Source organism: Ranitomeya variabilis, chromosome 4, assembly GCF_051348905.1.
Source record: "Ranitomeya variabilis isolate aRanVar5 chromosome 4, aRanVar5.hap1, whole genome shotgun sequence".
Classification (NCBI taxonomy): domain Eukaryota; kingdom Metazoa; phylum Chordata; class Amphibia; order Anura; family Dendrobatidae; genus Ranitomeya; species Ranitomeya variabilis.
Window position 1 is genome coordinate 523,180,732 of NC_135235.1, and position 19,216 is coordinate 523,199,947.

General features: G+C 43.7%; 1 protein-coding gene across 9 annotated transcripts in view; it reads right to left on the reverse strand.

The window, feature by feature from the left end:
- Positions 1-407: 407 nt before the first annotated feature.
- SNX11 (sorting nexin 11) overlaps positions 408-19,216 on the reverse strand; it is a 32,141-nt gene continuing 13,332 nt past the window's right edge. For 6 of the 9 annotated variants that reach the window (XM_077252214.1, XM_077252217.1, XM_077252218.1 and 3 more), the window contains 4 exons: positions 16,402-16,512; positions 11,348-11,448; positions 10,225-10,323; positions 408-726 (listed from right to left, as the gene is read on the reverse strand). In XM_077252214.1, the coding sequence (XP_077108329.1) occupies positions 543-726; positions 10,225-10,323; positions 11,348-11,448; positions 16,402-16,512 (495 nt within the window). In that variant the 3' untranslated portion in view covers positions 408-542. The remainder of the gene's footprint in view (positions 727-10,224; positions 10,324-11,347; positions 11,449-16,401; positions 16,513-19,216) is intronic. The other 3 variants (XM_077252220.1, XM_077252221.1, XM_077252222.1) reach the window with 1 other exon arrangement.

Consider the following 19,216-nt stretch of genomic DNA (forward strand, 5'->3'; position numbering starts at 1 on the left):
AGTGGGAGTGGTTAGCGTTTGGGCCACCATCTGGTTTCACATTAGCTCAACACCTACATCAGTGACACCTAACATTTCCCTTAGGACACCTGGGTGAGTTGCACATTTAACCCGCAGGGGGCCTTCCTGAAAAAAAGTCTGGGTCCAGACATACGGGTCTTGGAAGTTGCTGGGGGGCTTAGTAAACAATACGGTCATCATCAGTGTGGTGTGTCCACAAGGCAGGGCAGCAGAGGCTCTCCGCACAGGACTCTTCTTTCACAGAGAGTCCAGGTAAATCAGTTTTCAGACTGATGCATAATACAAAGGATTCCAGTGTAAAATAATCCTGAAAACACAGCACACCTCAATCCACAAAATATTCTCACTTCTTACAATGTGCCAGGAACGAATCGAGTGGCACAACATGATGCGGAGTCCATTTATTAAATAATCTGCAGTGGAATATAAAGTGCAAAGTGTTTGAGGCAGAGCCATGACTTTTCCCTTTACATCTACATTACCAAAACTAAAGAACTACCAGACTGACAGATCCTTGTCCACTACCTAGGCAGAGTTTCCTCTTGAGTCCATCCTCGGTTGGATATCGCATAATTTAGGATTGCTTCTGTAGCAGTATATGGTCGATGTCCTTTGACACAGGCTTCAATGTCTCCCACTGAGAGCTGGCTCTGCAGGAAGAGATGCAGCTGACTGTCTGACAACAGGACCATGCTCTGTACAGTTCTGCCAATAGAAGAGTACAGATTAGGATAGAATTAAGATTACACTATGCAGTCATAAGTCATTTATTATAAAGACAGGCAGTGCATGCATACATATACAGCTATGGAAACCAGGGCTGTGGAGTCAGTTAGGCTACTTTCACACTTCCGTCGTTTGGCCAACGTCGCAATGCGTCGTTTTGGAGAAAAAACGCATCCTGCAAAGTTGACCACAGGATACGTTTTTTCTCCATAGACTTGTATTAGCGACGCATTGCGACGTATGGCCATACGTTGCATGCGTCGTCCACTGGATGCATCGGTTTCTGGCGGACCGTCGTCTCAGAAAAATGTTCAAACTAACGTTTTTCCGTACGTCGCATCCAGTGTTTCACACTGCGCATGCCCAGCAGGAAATATCGCTCTCACGATCTTTCCTGCTTGGCAAAGCAGACGGAAATGTGAAAGCAAACACTTCCGTCGGTACGTCACGCCGGCGCTTTGTGACGGCCCCGTACCGACGGAAGTGTGAAAGAAGCCTAAGCCAAACGTCTGACTCCGACACCACAGCACTGATCACTACTGAGCATGTACATAAAGTGCAGCACAGATTCATCTCACCTAAAAGCCCAGATCTTTAGATCAGGAACAGAACAGACATTTATAGGACAATTCCCTGTCTGTGACTCCACAGCACTGGTCACTACTGAGCATGTACAGTACAGACTAAAAGTTTGGACACACCTTCTCATTTAAAGATTTTTCTGTATTTTCATGACTATAAAAATTGTACATTCACACTGAAGGCATCAAAACTATGAATTAACACATGTGGAATAATATACTCAACAAAAAAGTGTGAAACAACTGAAATTATGTCTTATATTCTAGGTTCTTCAAAGTAGCCACCTTTTGCTTTGATGACTGCTTTGCACACTCTTGGCATTCTCTTCATGAGCTTCAAGAGGTAGTCACGGGGAATGGTTTTCACTTCACATGTGTGCCCTGTCAGGTTTAATAAGTGGGATTTCTTGCCTTATAAATGGGGTTGGGACCATCAGTTGTGTTGTGCAGAAGTCTGGTGGATACACAACTGATAGTCCTACTGAATAGACTGTTAGAATTTGTATTATGGTAAGAAAAAAGCAGCTAAGTAAAGAAAAACGAGTGGCCATCATTACTTTAAGAAATGAAGGTCAGTCAGTCTGAAAAATTGGGAAAACTTTGAAAGTGTCCCCAAGTGCAGTGGCAAAACCATCAAGCGCTACAAAGAAACTGGCTCACATGAGGACCGCCCCAGGAAAGGAAGACCAAGAGTCACCACTGCTTCTGAGGATAAGTTTATCCGAGTCACCAGCCTCAGAAATCGCAGGTTAACAGCAGCTCAGATTAGAGACCAGGTCAATGCCACACAGAGTTCTAGCAGCAGACACATCTCTACAACAACTGTTAAGAAAATAATTTGTGCAGCAGGCCTTCATGCTAAAATAGCTGCTAGGAAACCACTGCTAAGGACAGGCAACAAGCAGAAGAGACTTGTTTGGGCTAAAGAACACAAAGAATGGACATTAGATCAGTGGAAATCTGTGCTTTGGTCTGATGAGTCCAAATTTGAGATCTTTGGTTCCAACCACCGTGTCTTTGTGCGATGCAGAAAAGGTGAACAGATGGACTCTACATGCCTGGTTCCCACCGTGAAGCATGGAGGAGGAGGTGTGATGGTGTAGGGGGGGGGGTTCGTTGGTGACACTGTTGGGGATTTATTCAAAATTGAAGGCATACTGAACCAGCATGGCTACCACAGCATCTTGCAGTGGTATGCTATTCCATCCGGTTTGCGTTTAGTTGGGCCATCATTAATTTTTCAACAGGACAATGACCCCAAACACACCTCCAGGCTGTGTAAGGGCTATTTGACCAAGAAGGAGAGTGATGGGGTGCTACGCCAGATGACCTGGCCTCCACAGTCGCCAGACCTGAACCCAATCGAGATGGTTTGGGGTGAGCTGGACAGCAGAGTGAAGGCAAAAGGGCCAACAAGTGCTAAGCATCTCTGGGAACTCCTTCAAGATTGTTGGAAAACCATTCCCGGTGACTACCTCTTGAAGCTCATCAAGAGAATGCCAAGAGTGTGCAAAGCAGTCATCAAAGCAAAAGGTGGCTACTTTGAAGAACCTTCAGTGTGAATGCACAATTGTCATAGTCATGAAAATAAAGAAAAATCTTTAAATAAGAAGGTGTGTCCAAACTTTTGGTCTGTACTGTACATAAAGTGCAGCACAGATTCATCTCACCTAAAAGCCCAGATCCTTAGATCATGAACAAAACAGACATTTATAGGACATTTCCCTGTCTCCGACCCCACAGCACTGATCACTACAGAGCATGTACTTAACGTGCAGCACAGACTCATCTCAACTAAAAGCCCAGATCCTTAATCAGGAACAGAACAGACATTTATAGGACATTTCAGAACTTTCCCAAATTCTTATGGAAACATTTACAGCACATCCTGCATTGTACTGCTGTACCCAATGTATTATGGAGTTGGTCCAAATATAGAGACTCAAACTTCACGAAAATGGACACTGACTCCTCTGTGCAACATACCGTATTTTTCGGACCATAAGACACACTGTTTTTACTCCAAATTTGGGAGGAAAGTGTGGGGTGCGTCTTATGATCCGAATGTAACGTGGGGAGGGGGCAGCGGCGAGTGGGATCGCACTCGCAGGAAAATGTCCCCACTGCAGGAATCCGGTGCTGGGGAAACCACATGGTCCCGATGCTTAAAGTGAAGGAATATTCATTAGCCGCTTCCCCGCCCACCTGTCAGCACCGAGCAGTGAGCAGCAAATGAATATTCCTTCACTTAAACAGCGGACCCACATGGTTTCCCCAGCGCCGGATTCCTGCAGCGGCTGAGGAGATCAGATGTCCGGTGGAGTAGGCAGCGGCAGGAGCAGGATGCCACAGGAGAGATCGCTACATACCTGACAGCACAGAGCCCTCCCTCTTCATGATGTCATCACAGGTCCTGCAGACACCGCACTAGAAACAATCCAGCTTCCTCTTACACAACCTGTGGTGAGATAACAAGAGGGAGGGCTCTGTGCGGTCATGCGATGCTCCAGCCCTTCTTTACCTCACCATAGGTCCTGTAAGAGATATAGATAGATAGATAGATATAGATACTTTTGGTTTTCTAGCGTGGCTGGCTGCAGGACCTGCACTGAGCACAGTCTGTACAAGTAAGAATTAATTAAACGTTTAGTAATAACACATAAAAATGCACTCTGCCACTCCTGTGGTGAACTGTAACTCCCAGCATGCCATAGGATCTGCAGGGCATGCTGGGAGTTATAGTTCTCCCATGGGATCTTAAAGCAGCACTCCAATGTTATTTTTCAGTGCTGTAGTGGTGCTTTAAATATAAGCCCTGTGCCCCCATTCTTATACTCACCCTCCAGCGTCTTCATATAGTACTTTACAGACACCACACTGGTCCCGCAGCATCATCTTCTGCCCGTAGCTTCCAACATAACATACTATTATACAGGTCCTTCTCAAAAAATTAGCATATAGTGTTAAATTTCATTATTTACCATAATGTAATGATTACAATTAAACTTTCATATACTAAAGATTCATTATCCACCAACTGAAATTTGTCAGGTCTTTTATTGTTTTAATACTGATGATTTTGGCCTACAACTCCTGATAACCCAAAAAACCTGTCTCAATAAATTAGCATATCAAGAAAAGGTTCTCTAAACGACCTATTACCCTAATCTTCTGAATCAACTAATTAACTCTAAACACATGCAAAAGATACCTGAGGCTTTTAAAAACTCCCTGCCTGGTTCATTACTCAAAACCCCCATCATGGGTAAGACTAGCGACCTGACAGATGTCAAGAAGGCCATCATTGACACCCTCAAGCAAGAGGGTAAGACCCAGAAAGAAATTTCTCAACAAATAGGCTGTTCCCAGAGTGCTGTATCAAGGCACCTCAATGGTAAGTCTGTTGGAAGGAAACAATGTGGCAGAAAACGCTGTACAACGAGAAGAGGTGACCGGACCCTGAGGAAGATTGTGGAGAAGGACCGATTCCAGACCTTGGGGAACCTGAGGAAGCAGTGGACTGAGTCTGGTGTGGAAACATCCAGAGCCACCGTGCACAGGCGTGTGCAGGAAATGGGCTACAGGTGCCGCATTCCCCAGGTAAAGCCACTTTTGCACCATAAACAGCGGCAGAAGCGCCTGACCTGGGCTACAGAGAAGCAGCACTGGACTGTTGCTAAGTGGTCCCAAGTACTTTTTTCTGATGAAAGCAAATTTTGCATGTCATTCGGAAATCAAGGTGCCAGAGTCTGGAGGAAGACTGGGGAGAAGGAAATGCCAAAATGCCTGAAGTCCAGTGTCAAGTACCCACAGTCAGTGATGGTGTGGGGTGCCATGTCAGCTGCTGGTGTTGGTCCACTGTGTTTCATCAAGGGCAGGGTCAATGCAGCTAGCTATCAGGAGATTTTGGAGCACTTCATGCTTCCATCGGCTGAAATGCTTTATGGAGATGAAGATTTCATTTTTCAGCACGACCTGGCACCTGCTCACAGTGCCAAAACCACTGGTAAATGGTTTACTGACCATGGTATTACTGTGCTCAATTGGCCTGCCAACTCTCCTGACCTGAACCCCATAGAGAATCTGTGGGATATTGTGAAGAGAAAGTTGAGAGACGCAAGACCCAACACTCTGGATGAGCTTAAGGCCGCTATTGAAGCATCCTGGGCCTCCATAACATCTCAGCAGTGTCACAGGCTGATTGCCTCCATGCCACGCCGCATTGAAGCAGTCATTTCTGCCAAAGGATTCCCGACCAAGTATTGAGTGCATAACTGAACATTATTATTTGATGGTTTTTTTGTTTGGTATTAAAAAACACTTTTATTTGATTGGTCGGGTGAAATATGCTAATTTATTGAGACAGGTTTTTTGGGTTATCAGGAGTTGTATGCCAAAATCATCAGTATTAAAACAATAAAAGACCTGACAAATTTCAGTTGGTGGATAATGAATCTATAGTATATGAAAGTTTAATTGTAATCATTACATTATGGTAAATAATGAAATTTAACACTATATGCTAATTTTTTGAGAAGGACCTGTATATGACAACACCACATATAATAGTATGTAATTTATGTTAGTAAATATTTTACCACGTTTTTTGCTTCAAATGTTTTTTTCCCTATTTTCCACCTCTAAAAGTCTCGTTAAAGGGTCGACATTGATTGCTAGGATTGCCACTTCCTATAGGTGGCACTAGAATTCTAGTCCTCTTCCTCTCTGAAGAGACCATTTGCATAATCCATATCAGAAAGCAGGTGTGAATGTGGCTCAGAACCAGAGGTTCCAGGTCTCATTGCCCCTTTTTATTTACCAGTTACAATCCCACGATATTACAGCACCCCAGTGAATTTCATGAAAAACAACCCTGACATATTCACATGACTGATGTATGATTAGTAATTACCTTCACATATACCGTATATACTCAAGTATAAGCCGACCCCCCTAATTTTGCCACAAAAAACTGGGAAAACTTATTGACTCGAGTATAAGCCTAGGGTGGAAAATGCAGCAGCTACCGGTGAATTTCAAAAATAAAAATAGATGCTCCATACCGTTCATTATGGCCCCATAGATGCTCCATATAAAGCTATGCCACATATAATGCTCTGCACCGTTCATTATGGTCCCATAGATGCTCCACATAAAGCTGTGCCATATATAATGCTCTGCACAGTTCATTACGGTCCCATAGATGCTCCACATAAAGCTGTGCCATATATAATGCTCTGCACCGTTCATTATGGTCCCATAGATGCTCCACATAAAGCTGTGCCATATACAGTGGGGCAAAAAAGTATTTAGTCAGTCAGCAATAGTGCAAGTTCCACCACTTAAAAAGATGAGAGGCGTCTGTAATTTACATCATAGTTAGACCTCAACTATGGGAGACAAACTGAGAAAAAAAAATCCAGAAAATCACATGGTCTGTTTTTTTATCATTTTATTTGCATATTATGGTGGAAAATAAGTATTTGGTCAGAAACAAAATTTCATCTCAATACTTTGTAATATATCCTTTGTTGGCAATGACAGAGGTCAAACGTTTTCTGTAAGTCTTCACAAGGTTGCCACACACTGTTGTTGGTATGTTGGCCCATTCCTCCATGCAGATCTCCTCTAGAGCAGTGATGTTTTTGGCTTTTCGCTTGGCAACACGGACTTTCAACTCCCTCCAAAGGTTTTCTATAGGGTTGAGATCTGGAGACTGGCTAGGCCACTCCAGGACCTTGAAATGCTTCTTACGAAGCCACTCCTTCGTTGCCCTGGCGGTGTGCTTTGGATCATTGTCATGTTGAAAGACCCAGCCACGTTTCATCTTCAATGCCCTTGCTGATGGAAGGAGGTTTGCACTCAAAATCTCACGATACATGGCCCCATTCATTCTTTCATGTACCCGGATCAGTCGTCCTGGCCCCTTTGCAGAGAAACAGCCCCAAAGCATGATGCTTCCACCACCATGCTTTACAGTAGGTATGGTGTTTGGAGGAAAAAGAATACTGAGTTGCATCCATCAAACACGACAAGTTGTGTTTCTACCAAACAGTTCCAGTTTGGTTTCATCAGACCATAGGACATTCTCCCAAAACTCCTCTGGATCATCCAAATGCTCTCTAGCAAACTTCAGACGGGCCCGGACATGTACTGGCTTAAGCAGTGGGACACGTCTGGCACTGCAGGATCTGAGTCCATGGTGGCGTAGTGTGTTACTTATGGTAGGCCTTGTTACATTGGTCCCAGCTCTCTGCAGTTCATTCACTAGGTCCCCCCGCGTGGTTCTGGGATTTTTGCTCACCGTTCTTGTGATCATTCTGACCCCACGGGGTGGGATTTTGCGTGGAGCCCCAGATCGAGGGAGATTATCAGCAGTCTTGAATGTCTTCCATTTTCTAATTATTGCTCCCACTGTTGATTTCTTCACTCCAAGCTGGTTGGCTATTGCAGATTCAGTCTTCCCAGCCTGGTGCAGGGCTACAATTTTGTTTCTGGTGTCCTTTGACAGCTCTTTGGTCTTCACCATAGTGGAGTTTGGAGTCAGACTGTTTGAGGGTGTGCACAGGTGTCTTTTTATACTGATAACAAGTTTAAACAGGGGCCATTACTACAGGTAATGAGTGGAGGAAAGAGGAGACTCTTAAAGAAGAAGTTACAGGTCTGTGAGAGCCAGAAATCTTGATTGTTTGTTTCTGACCAAATACTTATTTTCCACCATAATATGCAAATAAAATGATAAAAAAACAGACAATGTGATTTTCTGGATTTTTATTTCTCAGTTTGTCTCCCATAGTTGAGGTCTACCTATGATGTAAATTACAGACGCCTCTCATCTTTTTAAGTGGTGGAACTTGCACTATTGCTGAATGACTAAATACTTTTTTGCCCCACTGTATAATGCTCTGCACAGTTCATTATGGTCCCATAGATGCTCCACATAAAGCTGTGCCATATATAATGCTCTGCACCATTCATTATGGCCCCATGGATGCTCCACATAAAGCTGTGCCATATAGAATGCTCTGCACCGTTCATTTTGGCCCCATAGATGCTCCATATAAAGCTGTGCAATTTATAATGCTGCTGCTGCTGCAATGAAAAAAAAAACTGACATACTCACCTCTCTTGCTGCCCGCAGCTCCTCAGCGTCCCGTCTCGGCGTCTCTCCGCACTGACTGTTCAGGCAGAGGGCGGCGTGCAGATTAGTACGTCATCGCGCCCTCTGACCTGAACAGTCAGAGCAAGAGGACGCGGAAGACGGAGCGGCGCCCGGCGTGTGGAACGCGGACAGGTAACTATGACATACTTACCTGCTCCCGGCGCCCCTGGCTCCTTATCCCGGACAGCTGGTCTCCGGGTGCCGCAGCCTCTTCCTCTGTCAGCGGTCACCGTTACCGCACATTAGAGGAATTAATATGCGGCTCCACCCCTATGGGAGTGGAGTCCATATTCATAACTTTAATGAGCGGTCCCACGTGACCGCTGAACAGAGGAAGAGCTGCGGCACCGAAGACCGTGGGACGGGCAGGGGGAGCGCCGGGACTAGGTGAGTATGCGACAGTCCTCTCTCCCCCTCACTCGCCGACCCCACCGCCGATCATGACTCGAGTATAAGCCGAGAGGGGCACTTTCAGCCCAAAAATTTGGGCTGAAAATCTAGGCTTATACTCGAGTATATACGGTAGTTTATATAGGTTTCCTACAACGGAATGTTACGGCATATTACTTATCACTAAGGGTCCAACTCCTGGGCCCCACCAATCCCGAACGTTGTGCTTTTTTATGGCCAGAATCACCCATGTGGAGGTGAAAAACAATTACAAGCACAAGGTTACCACTGCCTAGTCTGGGGGACAGCACTTTTATATACAGTAAAAGACCACCCACACTGAAGTATTACCTCCAATAGGGGGCTTCCTCTCAGAGAGGAGGATCAGTACACATAAAATATGACACTAGATCTAGGCATTCCTCTTAAGAGGTTTCATGATTTACGGCGTCTACAAATTATGCTGCCTCTGCATTTTCTCTGGTTACAAAATGGAAATGGCACCTGCTCCTTATCTCCTCTGTACGGCTTCTCCTCCGATCACCGACTGGACTGGTCGACATGGCGATGGAGAGCGGAGAGACACAAAGAATATTGATAGGAAGCTGCTGCCATTTCCTCCCTAGGTGAGGGCTCCAGACAATGCAGGAAGCGGCAACATAAGGGCACAATGCAATCCACAGAGCAGCCAGCAGCAGAGAAGTTCTCCGATCTTCTTACAACAGCGGGCACCTTTAGCGAATAAACTTTGCCATAAAAGTAGGGTAATGTGCATTAGGAAAATGTTGCAAGTGGGGGTGCCGTGCTTACGTTTTTTATTAAATCCGCGTATCATGTATGACATGGGAGAACATGTTCAGACATGGGGGTGGTACAAGTGGCTTTGATTTGCCACAAAATGATGCATGGGGCTCCAAAATAATGGCTGTAGAATAATTTGGGTCATTTTTATTTTCCTTTTTGAAGTGCTGTTCGCATAAGGTAACCAAACTTTTTTCTGCATGGTATAGCCCCTATTAATTATGGATGGGTTGGGGTCTGGGGCCCTGAGACCTTCTCTAATCGCTAAAACTTAGAGGCAGCAAGCCTCAGCCTAGGCTCTGGCAGGGGCAGAGCAACGTTCAGGCTCAAAAGAAAATCTGTAGTCTGCAGGCAAAGTCCATACACCACTCTGTTGGAGCTGGAGGATAAGAGGACCACTTCTTCCCCCATAGTTACAGTTATCACCCTTACATCAACTTTTGCATTGTTCCCGTTAACCATTAATAGATCCACACAGAACCCAGAACGTAGGAAATATAATGGAGGGAGCAGCTTTCTTCCTTACAATGAATCAATACTTACTGTTCTAGGAATTGCTGGAGGCCTTGCCGCCTTGTCTCAATGAAATCATCAGTGCAACCAATGTGGAAGGGAAGTTTTCCAGGTAACGCAGGTACTGGCCTGGTGAGAAATACAACCGTCACTATCCAGAGTCCTATCTGACAGCCGGTCACATCCTCCAATGACGTGCTATACATGAAATCAATGTGCCTCATCTACATTTTGGCCTTGTTTCTGCCTCTCATTTTTCCAGGTCAGGTAAGGGAGTGATCAAGTTCAAAAGATCACTGCACTCGTATAGTTTTCAAATGCATAATTTCAAAAGTTTATTAAATTTGTGTCAGAGAAAAAAAAAAAAAAAAAAAGGTTCCTGGCGAATTTGACGTTTCGGCTAACCCGTAGCCTTGTTCACAAAAATCGCTGTCCTGTGGATGCAGTCAATACTTGATGTCAGCCCGTATCCGTTCAGTATTTTTTGCAGTGTCCCAGATCCAGTGTGCTGGTATAGTGCTGTGTCACCAATCGTTGCCGGGGACCACACAAGTGCTGGCCAATAGTTACAGTGGTGTCTCCTCACTATAATGGGAACTGCTGCCTGTAGGTTCCGGATTGATATACGTCCTGGTCCTGTGTGCAGGTAGGGAGCAAGCGTTGGTGGCGTAGTGGAGGAAGCCGACACAGTCCTGTGTCACGGCGGTGAGGCAGCTCCTACGGGCTGACATCAAGTATTGACTGCATCCACAGGACAGCGATTTTTGTGAACAAGGCTACGGGTTAGCCGAAACGTCAAATTCGCCAGGAACCTTTTTTTTTTTTTTTTTTTTTCTCTGACACAAATTTAATAAACTTTTGAAATTATGCATTTGAAAACTATACGAGTGCAGTGATCTTTTGAACTTGATGACTTTGGGGATTCAACATCCCGTTCACTAGCACCGTGAACTTCATTGATTGTGTGCTAGCTTTCTCATTTCTTTCTACAGGTAAGGGAGTGGATGCAGAGCACTGATTGGTTGCTTTGGGTACAGATAGGTCAATAAATCAGAGGCATGTGGAAATATGTACCAAAACTGGTATTGTATGATGATAGGAAGTGGAGAACAATAGGACACATCAGCGATCAGAAGGTTTACACACAACTCACACTAATCCAGCATAATTCTGAATCTGCTTCCTCAGCCAGGCAAACTCCCGGTAACGTCTCCTGACACAAGACGTCTTAGCTGTGAACGCCTTGCTATTTGTCTGAAAAAGATGATGATGAATCGTCAGTATCTATGGTCAACAGCTGTCTCCTCCTTAGAAGAGATTATTCAGCTCCCACAGTGTCAGATAGTAAAACAACCGGATACTTGTAAAGCCCCAACATTTGCATCTCTATGTCACAGGGCACCTTCCTGTCCCAATCCCTGATCCACCAGTGAATGCCCACCAAACATCACAGGAAACACCACTCTTAAGAAGATTCACACAAGCACCTCCCACTTCATGAACAATCCAGCAGGAGGAGGTTCAATTGGGTGTGGTGGGTAGTAGGTAATAATACTGTGCACTATGGTGTGGCACACAATGTCATATCTACATTTCCCATCTATCATGGTACAAGTCACAGGACAATTTCACGTGCCAACTTGTGGTGTTAAATGCCCACCGATTTTGAAGGCGTCTTCAATACTGAGAAATACAGGCAGATCCTTCTCTATCATGCAATACCATCAAGGAGGCAATGGCAACAAATACTATCTTCAGAACAAGGAGTCCTGGAACTGATGATATAGTCCCCACAGAGCCTCGATCTCAACAGGATTTGCTCTGTCTGGGATTACAAGAAGAGGCAGAAAGATTTGTACATGACTACATACACAGAAGATCTGTGGTTAAATCTGCAAGATGTTTGGAATCCTTTTTGCCAAGATCCTTCAAAAACTGTGTAGAAGTGGCGGTCACACCAAACATTGATTTCAATTAGATTTTTCTTTTGTTCATTCACTTTTTTTCAGTTAACCTAAAGCAAACTATTAACACTTTGCAGCATTTTCCACACCTACCTTAAACTTTTGCACATTACTATAAATTTAATATTTGAAGAAATTGTTATATATTACAATTTCGCAAGTATAAAATGTATAGTATTGTGATATACATACACAGCTACATATCCATACACCTCTCACAGTAAGCATGAGGTTACATGTATTTCCAAGTTAAGAGAATATAAAACCAGGATGGTCAGTAAAGCTTTAACATCGCTCAGTCAGCTAAGAGTAATGGAGGCCCCAGCACAAGTATGCAGCTCCTAGGCCTCCGGTGGGGAAGCACTACGAGCACACAATACCAGCAGGGCACTGAAGCCTATAGAAAACACAGTGATTGCGTTTCTGGATCACAGCATTTGTATGATCCTGATTGTGAGACCGCTAACGGGGGATTTGTGAGACAATACAATTCAGGCGGGTGTATAATCCTGACTCTATGGCATGACTGCTGGGATCTGCATTTGGTCCTCATTATTGGAATACCTCTTCTTTCTATTATATGGAGGGTACTCTGCAGGATTTCATTATTGTTCATACTAGTGTTACTATTATACAGTAGTGAAAAATCTAATATATAAAGCTGAATGTGTGTGTGTGTGTATGTATGTATGTATGTATGTATGTCCGGGATTGGCATCTGAACCGTAGCAGCTACAGCCACAAAATTTTGCACAGTCACACGTCTGGACCCCGAGAGCGTCATAGGCTATGTTGTGAGGTGAAATTTTAACCCCGCGCTTTCCAATTCACCAAACAATTTTGCCCCTATCTACATAATGGGGAAAAAGTGAAAGGAAAAGTGTTGGAGGCGTCGCAGCTACAGGCACAAAATTTTGCACAGTCACACGTCTGGACCCTGAGAGCGTCAAAGCTATATTGTGAGGTGAAATTTTAACCCCGCGCTTTCCAAGTCACCAAACAATTTTGCCCCTATCTACATAATGGGGAAAAAATGAAAGGAAAAGTGTTGGAGGCAAATTAACAGCTGCCAGATGTGAACAAGGGGGACTTAAAGAATGACAGCGATGGCACCAAAGAGTATATACTGTACAGTTGCTAAGGTGGGGCCCCAACATGGGATAATCACACCACCACGGGGATATGAACACACACACAAAATGCGCCACACACTACCACGTGCTCGAACACATATACCACCCTCAGTGCACATTTCACCACACATACACCAACCTCGCCACATAAAAGTAGAAACACAAAAGTCGCCGCTCAAAACTCGCCACGCGCAAAACTCTCCACATGCAAAACTCGCCACACGTGCAAAACTCGCCACACGCAAAACTTGCACACGCAGAAAAATTGCCACACGCAGAAAAATTGCCACATGCACAAAAGTTGCAACACATGCAAAAGTTGCCTCACACAAAACTTGCACATACTCAAAAGGCACCACACATAAAACTCGCCACGCGCAAAACTCGCCATGCGCAAAACTTGCTGCACACAACTTGCTACACTAACCTGTCACATGCAACTCGACACACAAAAAGTTGCTACACGCATGTCGCCACACAAAACTCATCTCACAAAAGTCCCTACATGCATGTCGCCACACGCAACTCAACACACACAACTTGACACACGAAACTCGCCCTAAAACACACACAAGTCTGGTATCCTTCAAAAATAAAAATCTGATTAATAAGCAGACAAACTACAAGAGCAACAAATGTACCATATAGGAATCCGGCAGCTGTCAGTCACATGACCAGTCTATTATGTGTATGTGTGAGCTAATATATACTGCCAGGGGGTGGGCTTACTGTTGGCTGGGGATTTATCAGGCTGCCATTTTAGCTTACAAATACTGAGGTAAAAATACTGACCAAATAACGTGTGAACGAGGGCTAATACAGGAGGAGATGGCATACAGCTATATACTATATACAGGAGATGACACACAGGTATATACTATTTACAGGGGAGATGACACACAGGTATATACTATATACAGGAGGAGATGACACACAGATATATACTATATACAGGAGAGATGACACACAGGTATATACTATATAGAGGAGGAGATGACATACAGGTACATACTACATACAGGAGGAGATGACATACAGGTATATACTATATACAGGAGGAGATGACACACAGGTATATACTATATACAGGAGCAGATTACCTACAGGTATATAGTATATACAGGAGGAGATGACACAGGTATATGCTATGTATAGGAGGAGATGACATACAGGTATATACTATATACAGGAGATGACACACAGATATATACTATATATAGGTGAGATGACACACAGGTATATACTATATACAGGAGATTACATACAGGTATATCTAATATATAAAGCTGAATGTGTGTATGTATGTATGTGTGTATGTCCGGGATTGGCATCTGTACCGTCGCAGCTACAGCCACAAAATTTTGCACAGTCACACGTCTGGACCCCGAGAGCGTCATAGGCTATGTTGTGAGGTGAAATTTTAACCCCGCGCGTTCCAATTCACCAAACAATTTTGCTCCTATCTACATAATGGGGAAAAAGTGAAGGGAAAAGTGTTGGAGGAAAATTGACAGCTGCCAGATGTGAACAATGAGGACTTAAAGAATGAGAGCGATGGCGACAAAGAGTATATACCGTACAGTTGCTAAGGTGGGGCCCCGACATGGGATACTCACCACACACGGGGATATGAACACAAACACAAAATGCGCCACACACTACCACGTGCTTGAACACATATACCACCCTCAGCACACATTTCACCACACACACACACCAACCTCGCCACATAAAAGTCGAAACACAAAAGTCACCACTCAAAACTCGCTACATGCAAAACTCGCCATATGCAAAACTAGGCTCACGCAAAACTCGCCACACGTGCAAAACTCACCTCATGGAAAACTCACCTCATGCAAAACTTGCACACACAGAAAAATTGCCACATGTACAAAAGTTGCACCACATGCAAAAGTTGCCTCACACAAAACTTGCACATACTCAAAATGCACCACACATAAAACTCGCCACGCGCAAAACTCGCCATGCACAAATCTTGCTGCACACAACTTGCTACACTAACCTGTCACATGCAACTCAACACACAAAATGTTGCTACACGCATGTCGCCACACAAAACTCATCTCACAAAAGTCGCTACATGCATGTCGCCACACGCAACTCAACACACACAACTTGACACATAAAACTCGCCCTAAAACACACACAAGTCTGGTATTGTCCTTCAAAAATAAAAATCTGATTAATAAGCAAACTACAAGAGCAACAAATGTACCATATAGGAAATACGGCAGCTGTCAGTCACATGACCTGTCTATTATGTGTATGTGTGAGCTAATATATACTGCCAGGGGGGAGGGCTTCCTGTTGGCTGGGGATTTATCAGGCTGCCAATAGCAACCAATCACAGCTCAGCTTCTATTTTGCTACAGTTAATTAACCTGAGCTCTGATTGGTTAATATAGGCAACAAAGACATTCTCAGTATAACAAAGCTAATATATGTTGTGAAATGCTTCTATTTGCTTAGTTTTTGCCTTTTAATAATTACATTTCTATCTATTTGTTTTGTGGTTTTTGTGTGCAGAATAAATTTTTGTTAACACATTCTATTTTGCTAACAGCAGTCATTAACCCGGGCGAAGCCGGGTAGTACAGCTAGTAGTATATAAAAATGCAATAGGCCAGGCCCTGGGGAAATTACTGCCCGGGGGCCCCATCTGTCCCATGGAAAGGGACAGCCAAAGGGCTGGAAATCAAATTTAATAAGAAGTGGTGCACCTACCTGGGTAGATGCAGATGCTATGTTATACACACCCGTCTATCAGCAATCCTCACTATGTGCATGCCTGAGCAGCACACAAATTCCCAAAATGCCAGTGCTGCCCAATAAGCACATAGTAACATACCGGCTGCAGTTACCTGAGCGATGATAACATTTTAGGTCCATTGTAAGCAGCCCCTGAAGCCTCATTAAAGAGCCCACATAAGTTTTCACCCAGCCCAAAGTGTGAGTCTCATTCTGTTCCAGAAGCACACTATGGTCTTGGAGAAATAAGATATGTAAAAAAAAACTGGAAGGGACAAAAAGCGCAACAGGGTCTTATTTGGGAAGATGGTTGGGAAAAGAATATGCACTATGATGCTCACCTGATTCAGTCGTCGTGTGCACACAACCACCGAAAGAGGCTTTGGCTGCAGCAGACCCACGAGGAAGGAATCAAAAGCACTGGAAGCTATATGGGTGAAAGTGCGCTGCCACTGAATGATGATGAAAAGACAGGAACCAATTTCTGTATTTTATTGGTTAACGTGTTTCAAACTTCATCAGAACAAAACCACGGTAATATACACAGTTGATGACATACAATTATATATAGACATGAAGTTCAATTAGGGCAAGCAAAAAACTGACCTATGCGATCATATGACTGGGAAGGACATATAACCTGGAGGAAGTGATCTGAATAGGAAACGCTAGACAATTAGCGTAAAACACTAAGTGTTCCCCAGCAGCGCAGTTTAATCCATATGGTTTCCAGAGCCTTTGATGGTCTGGGTGAAGAGATATTTGGGCCTCACGTACAGTGGATCCATTCATTTCACAGGGGTGGGCAGTTAATTTTTCAACTACTTGATGAACTGCTGAAACATGTTAGAATAAAGCTTACTGCACCACGTACACCAAGAACAGATAATCAAAACCATATCATTTACTGATTATTTTAAACTGATAAAATATTGAGCAGAATTAAGTTCCATCTATTGATTCAGCACTCTATGACAGATGCTCATCTGGCCGCTCACAAAAATTAATTGCCCTACCCTTCAATAGGCCCACAGAAATCCGTGATGCATCTAAAACACAACTTTTTCCAACAATTCTCCCCTTGATATTCTGTTCAGCTATATCCTGGCATTCGTAACCCATGAAGGAGACCATGTGACAAGATTAATGGCCAACATTAGTGTGCCTACAGAGTCACTCTCTTAAGAAGCTGCGTGTGTCAGTTTTCTCTGGATTGGGAAGGCACAAGATGCCCGAAAGATCATGTATATGAGACATAACAGTCATAGCAGCATGGGCACCATATGATGCAATAAGATGTCCCATGATATAAATCATTTCCTCTATATGTACAAAAAAACACCAAAGAATTATCTCAGGATAAGGCCGAACCCGCATTGTGGAACAAGCACAATGGAGATAGAAAAACAAGGAAAACTTGCAGCACTATTTGATTTACTGCTGCTGTGCACCCTTATTGTGCACACTTGCAACCCTAGATGATGCCCTCAGATATATACAGGTGCTTCTCACAAAATTAGAATATCACCAAAAAGTTAATTTATTTCAGTTCTTCAATACAAAAAGTGAAACTCAAATATTATATAGAGTCGCCTCAAACAGAGTGATCTATTTCAAGTGTTTATTTCGGTTAATGTTGATGATTATGACTTACAGCCAATGAAAACCCAAAAATCTCAGTAAATTAGAATGCTTTATAACACCAGCTTCAAAAAATTATTTTAACATCTGAAATGTTGGCCTACAGAAATGCATGTTCAGTAAATGCACTCAATACTTGGTCAGGGCTCCTTTTGCATCAATTACTACATCAATGCAGCGTGGCATGGAGGCGATCAGCCTGTGGCACTGCTGAGGTGTTATGGAAGCCCAGGATGCTTTGATAGCAGCCTTCAGCTCATCTGCACTGTTGGGTCTGGTGTCTCATCTTACTCTTGACAATACCCTATGGGGCTAAGGTCAGGCGAGTTTGCTGGCCAATCAAGCACAGTGATACTGTTGTTTTTAACCCCTTCGCGCCAGAGCCCATTTTCATCTTTGCATTTCTGTTTTTCACTCCCCTTTTTCCCAGAGCCATAACTTTTTTATTTTTCCGTCAATGTGGCCACTTGTGGGCTTGCTTTTCGTAGGACAAGTTGTACTTTTGAACAACACCATTGGTTTTACCATATTGTGTACTTAAAAATGGGAAAAAAATTCCAAGTGTGGTGAAATTGCAGAAAAAGTGCAATTCCACAATGTTTTTTTTTTTTTTTTTCCTTCACCAAATGCTAAAACTGACCTGCCATTATGATTGTCCAGATTCATAGACACCAAACATGTCTAGGTTCTTTTTTATTTAAGTGTTGAAAAAAAAATCCAAAGTTTGTGAAAAGCATTAAGCTACTTACGGTAGCGGCATTTCTCGGAGGCCCATGACAGCACGACGAGAGAGGGGATCCGCCCATTAGGAACAGGAAACCTACAGATACAAAAGGGCGGCACCTCTCCCCTGCATCAGTTGTATTTCAGAGCCTTGAGAGGACTACCGCGGTTAGTGGCACACAAAAATATACATTATATACAGTTTATATACAATATTATAACCCATATATTGGAACTGGGTATCATACGTGAGATATATACATTATAGGAGGTGCAACCCCCACGTGAATAGGGAGGGAACTAAGGGTGCTGTCATGGGCCTCCGAGAAATGCCGCTACCGTAAGTAGCTTAATGCTTTACTCGGACTCCCATGACAGCACGACGAGAGAATTACAGAGATGTAACACTACCTTAGGGAGGGACTATAGCTTGCAGCACCCTTAACCCGAAGGTGAGATCAGAGGAGGCCCCTAAATCCAACCTATAGTGTTTAAAGAAGGTGGACGGGGATGACCATGTGGCCGCCTTACATATCTGGTCGATTGATACTCCAGATCTTTCCGCCCAGGATGTAGCCATGGCTCTGGTGGAATGCGCCCTCAGATTCTGCGGAGTCGGACCCCCACCTGCAGTATAAGCCAAAGAGATAGCCTCCCTAATCCACTTCGCTAGTGTGTACTTTGATACTCTGAGTCCCTTTCTAGGGTTTTGGAAAGATAAAAATAACGCATTATCTTTTTTCCATGTATCAGTAACAGAGATGTATTGTAACAGGCATCTCCTAACGTCTA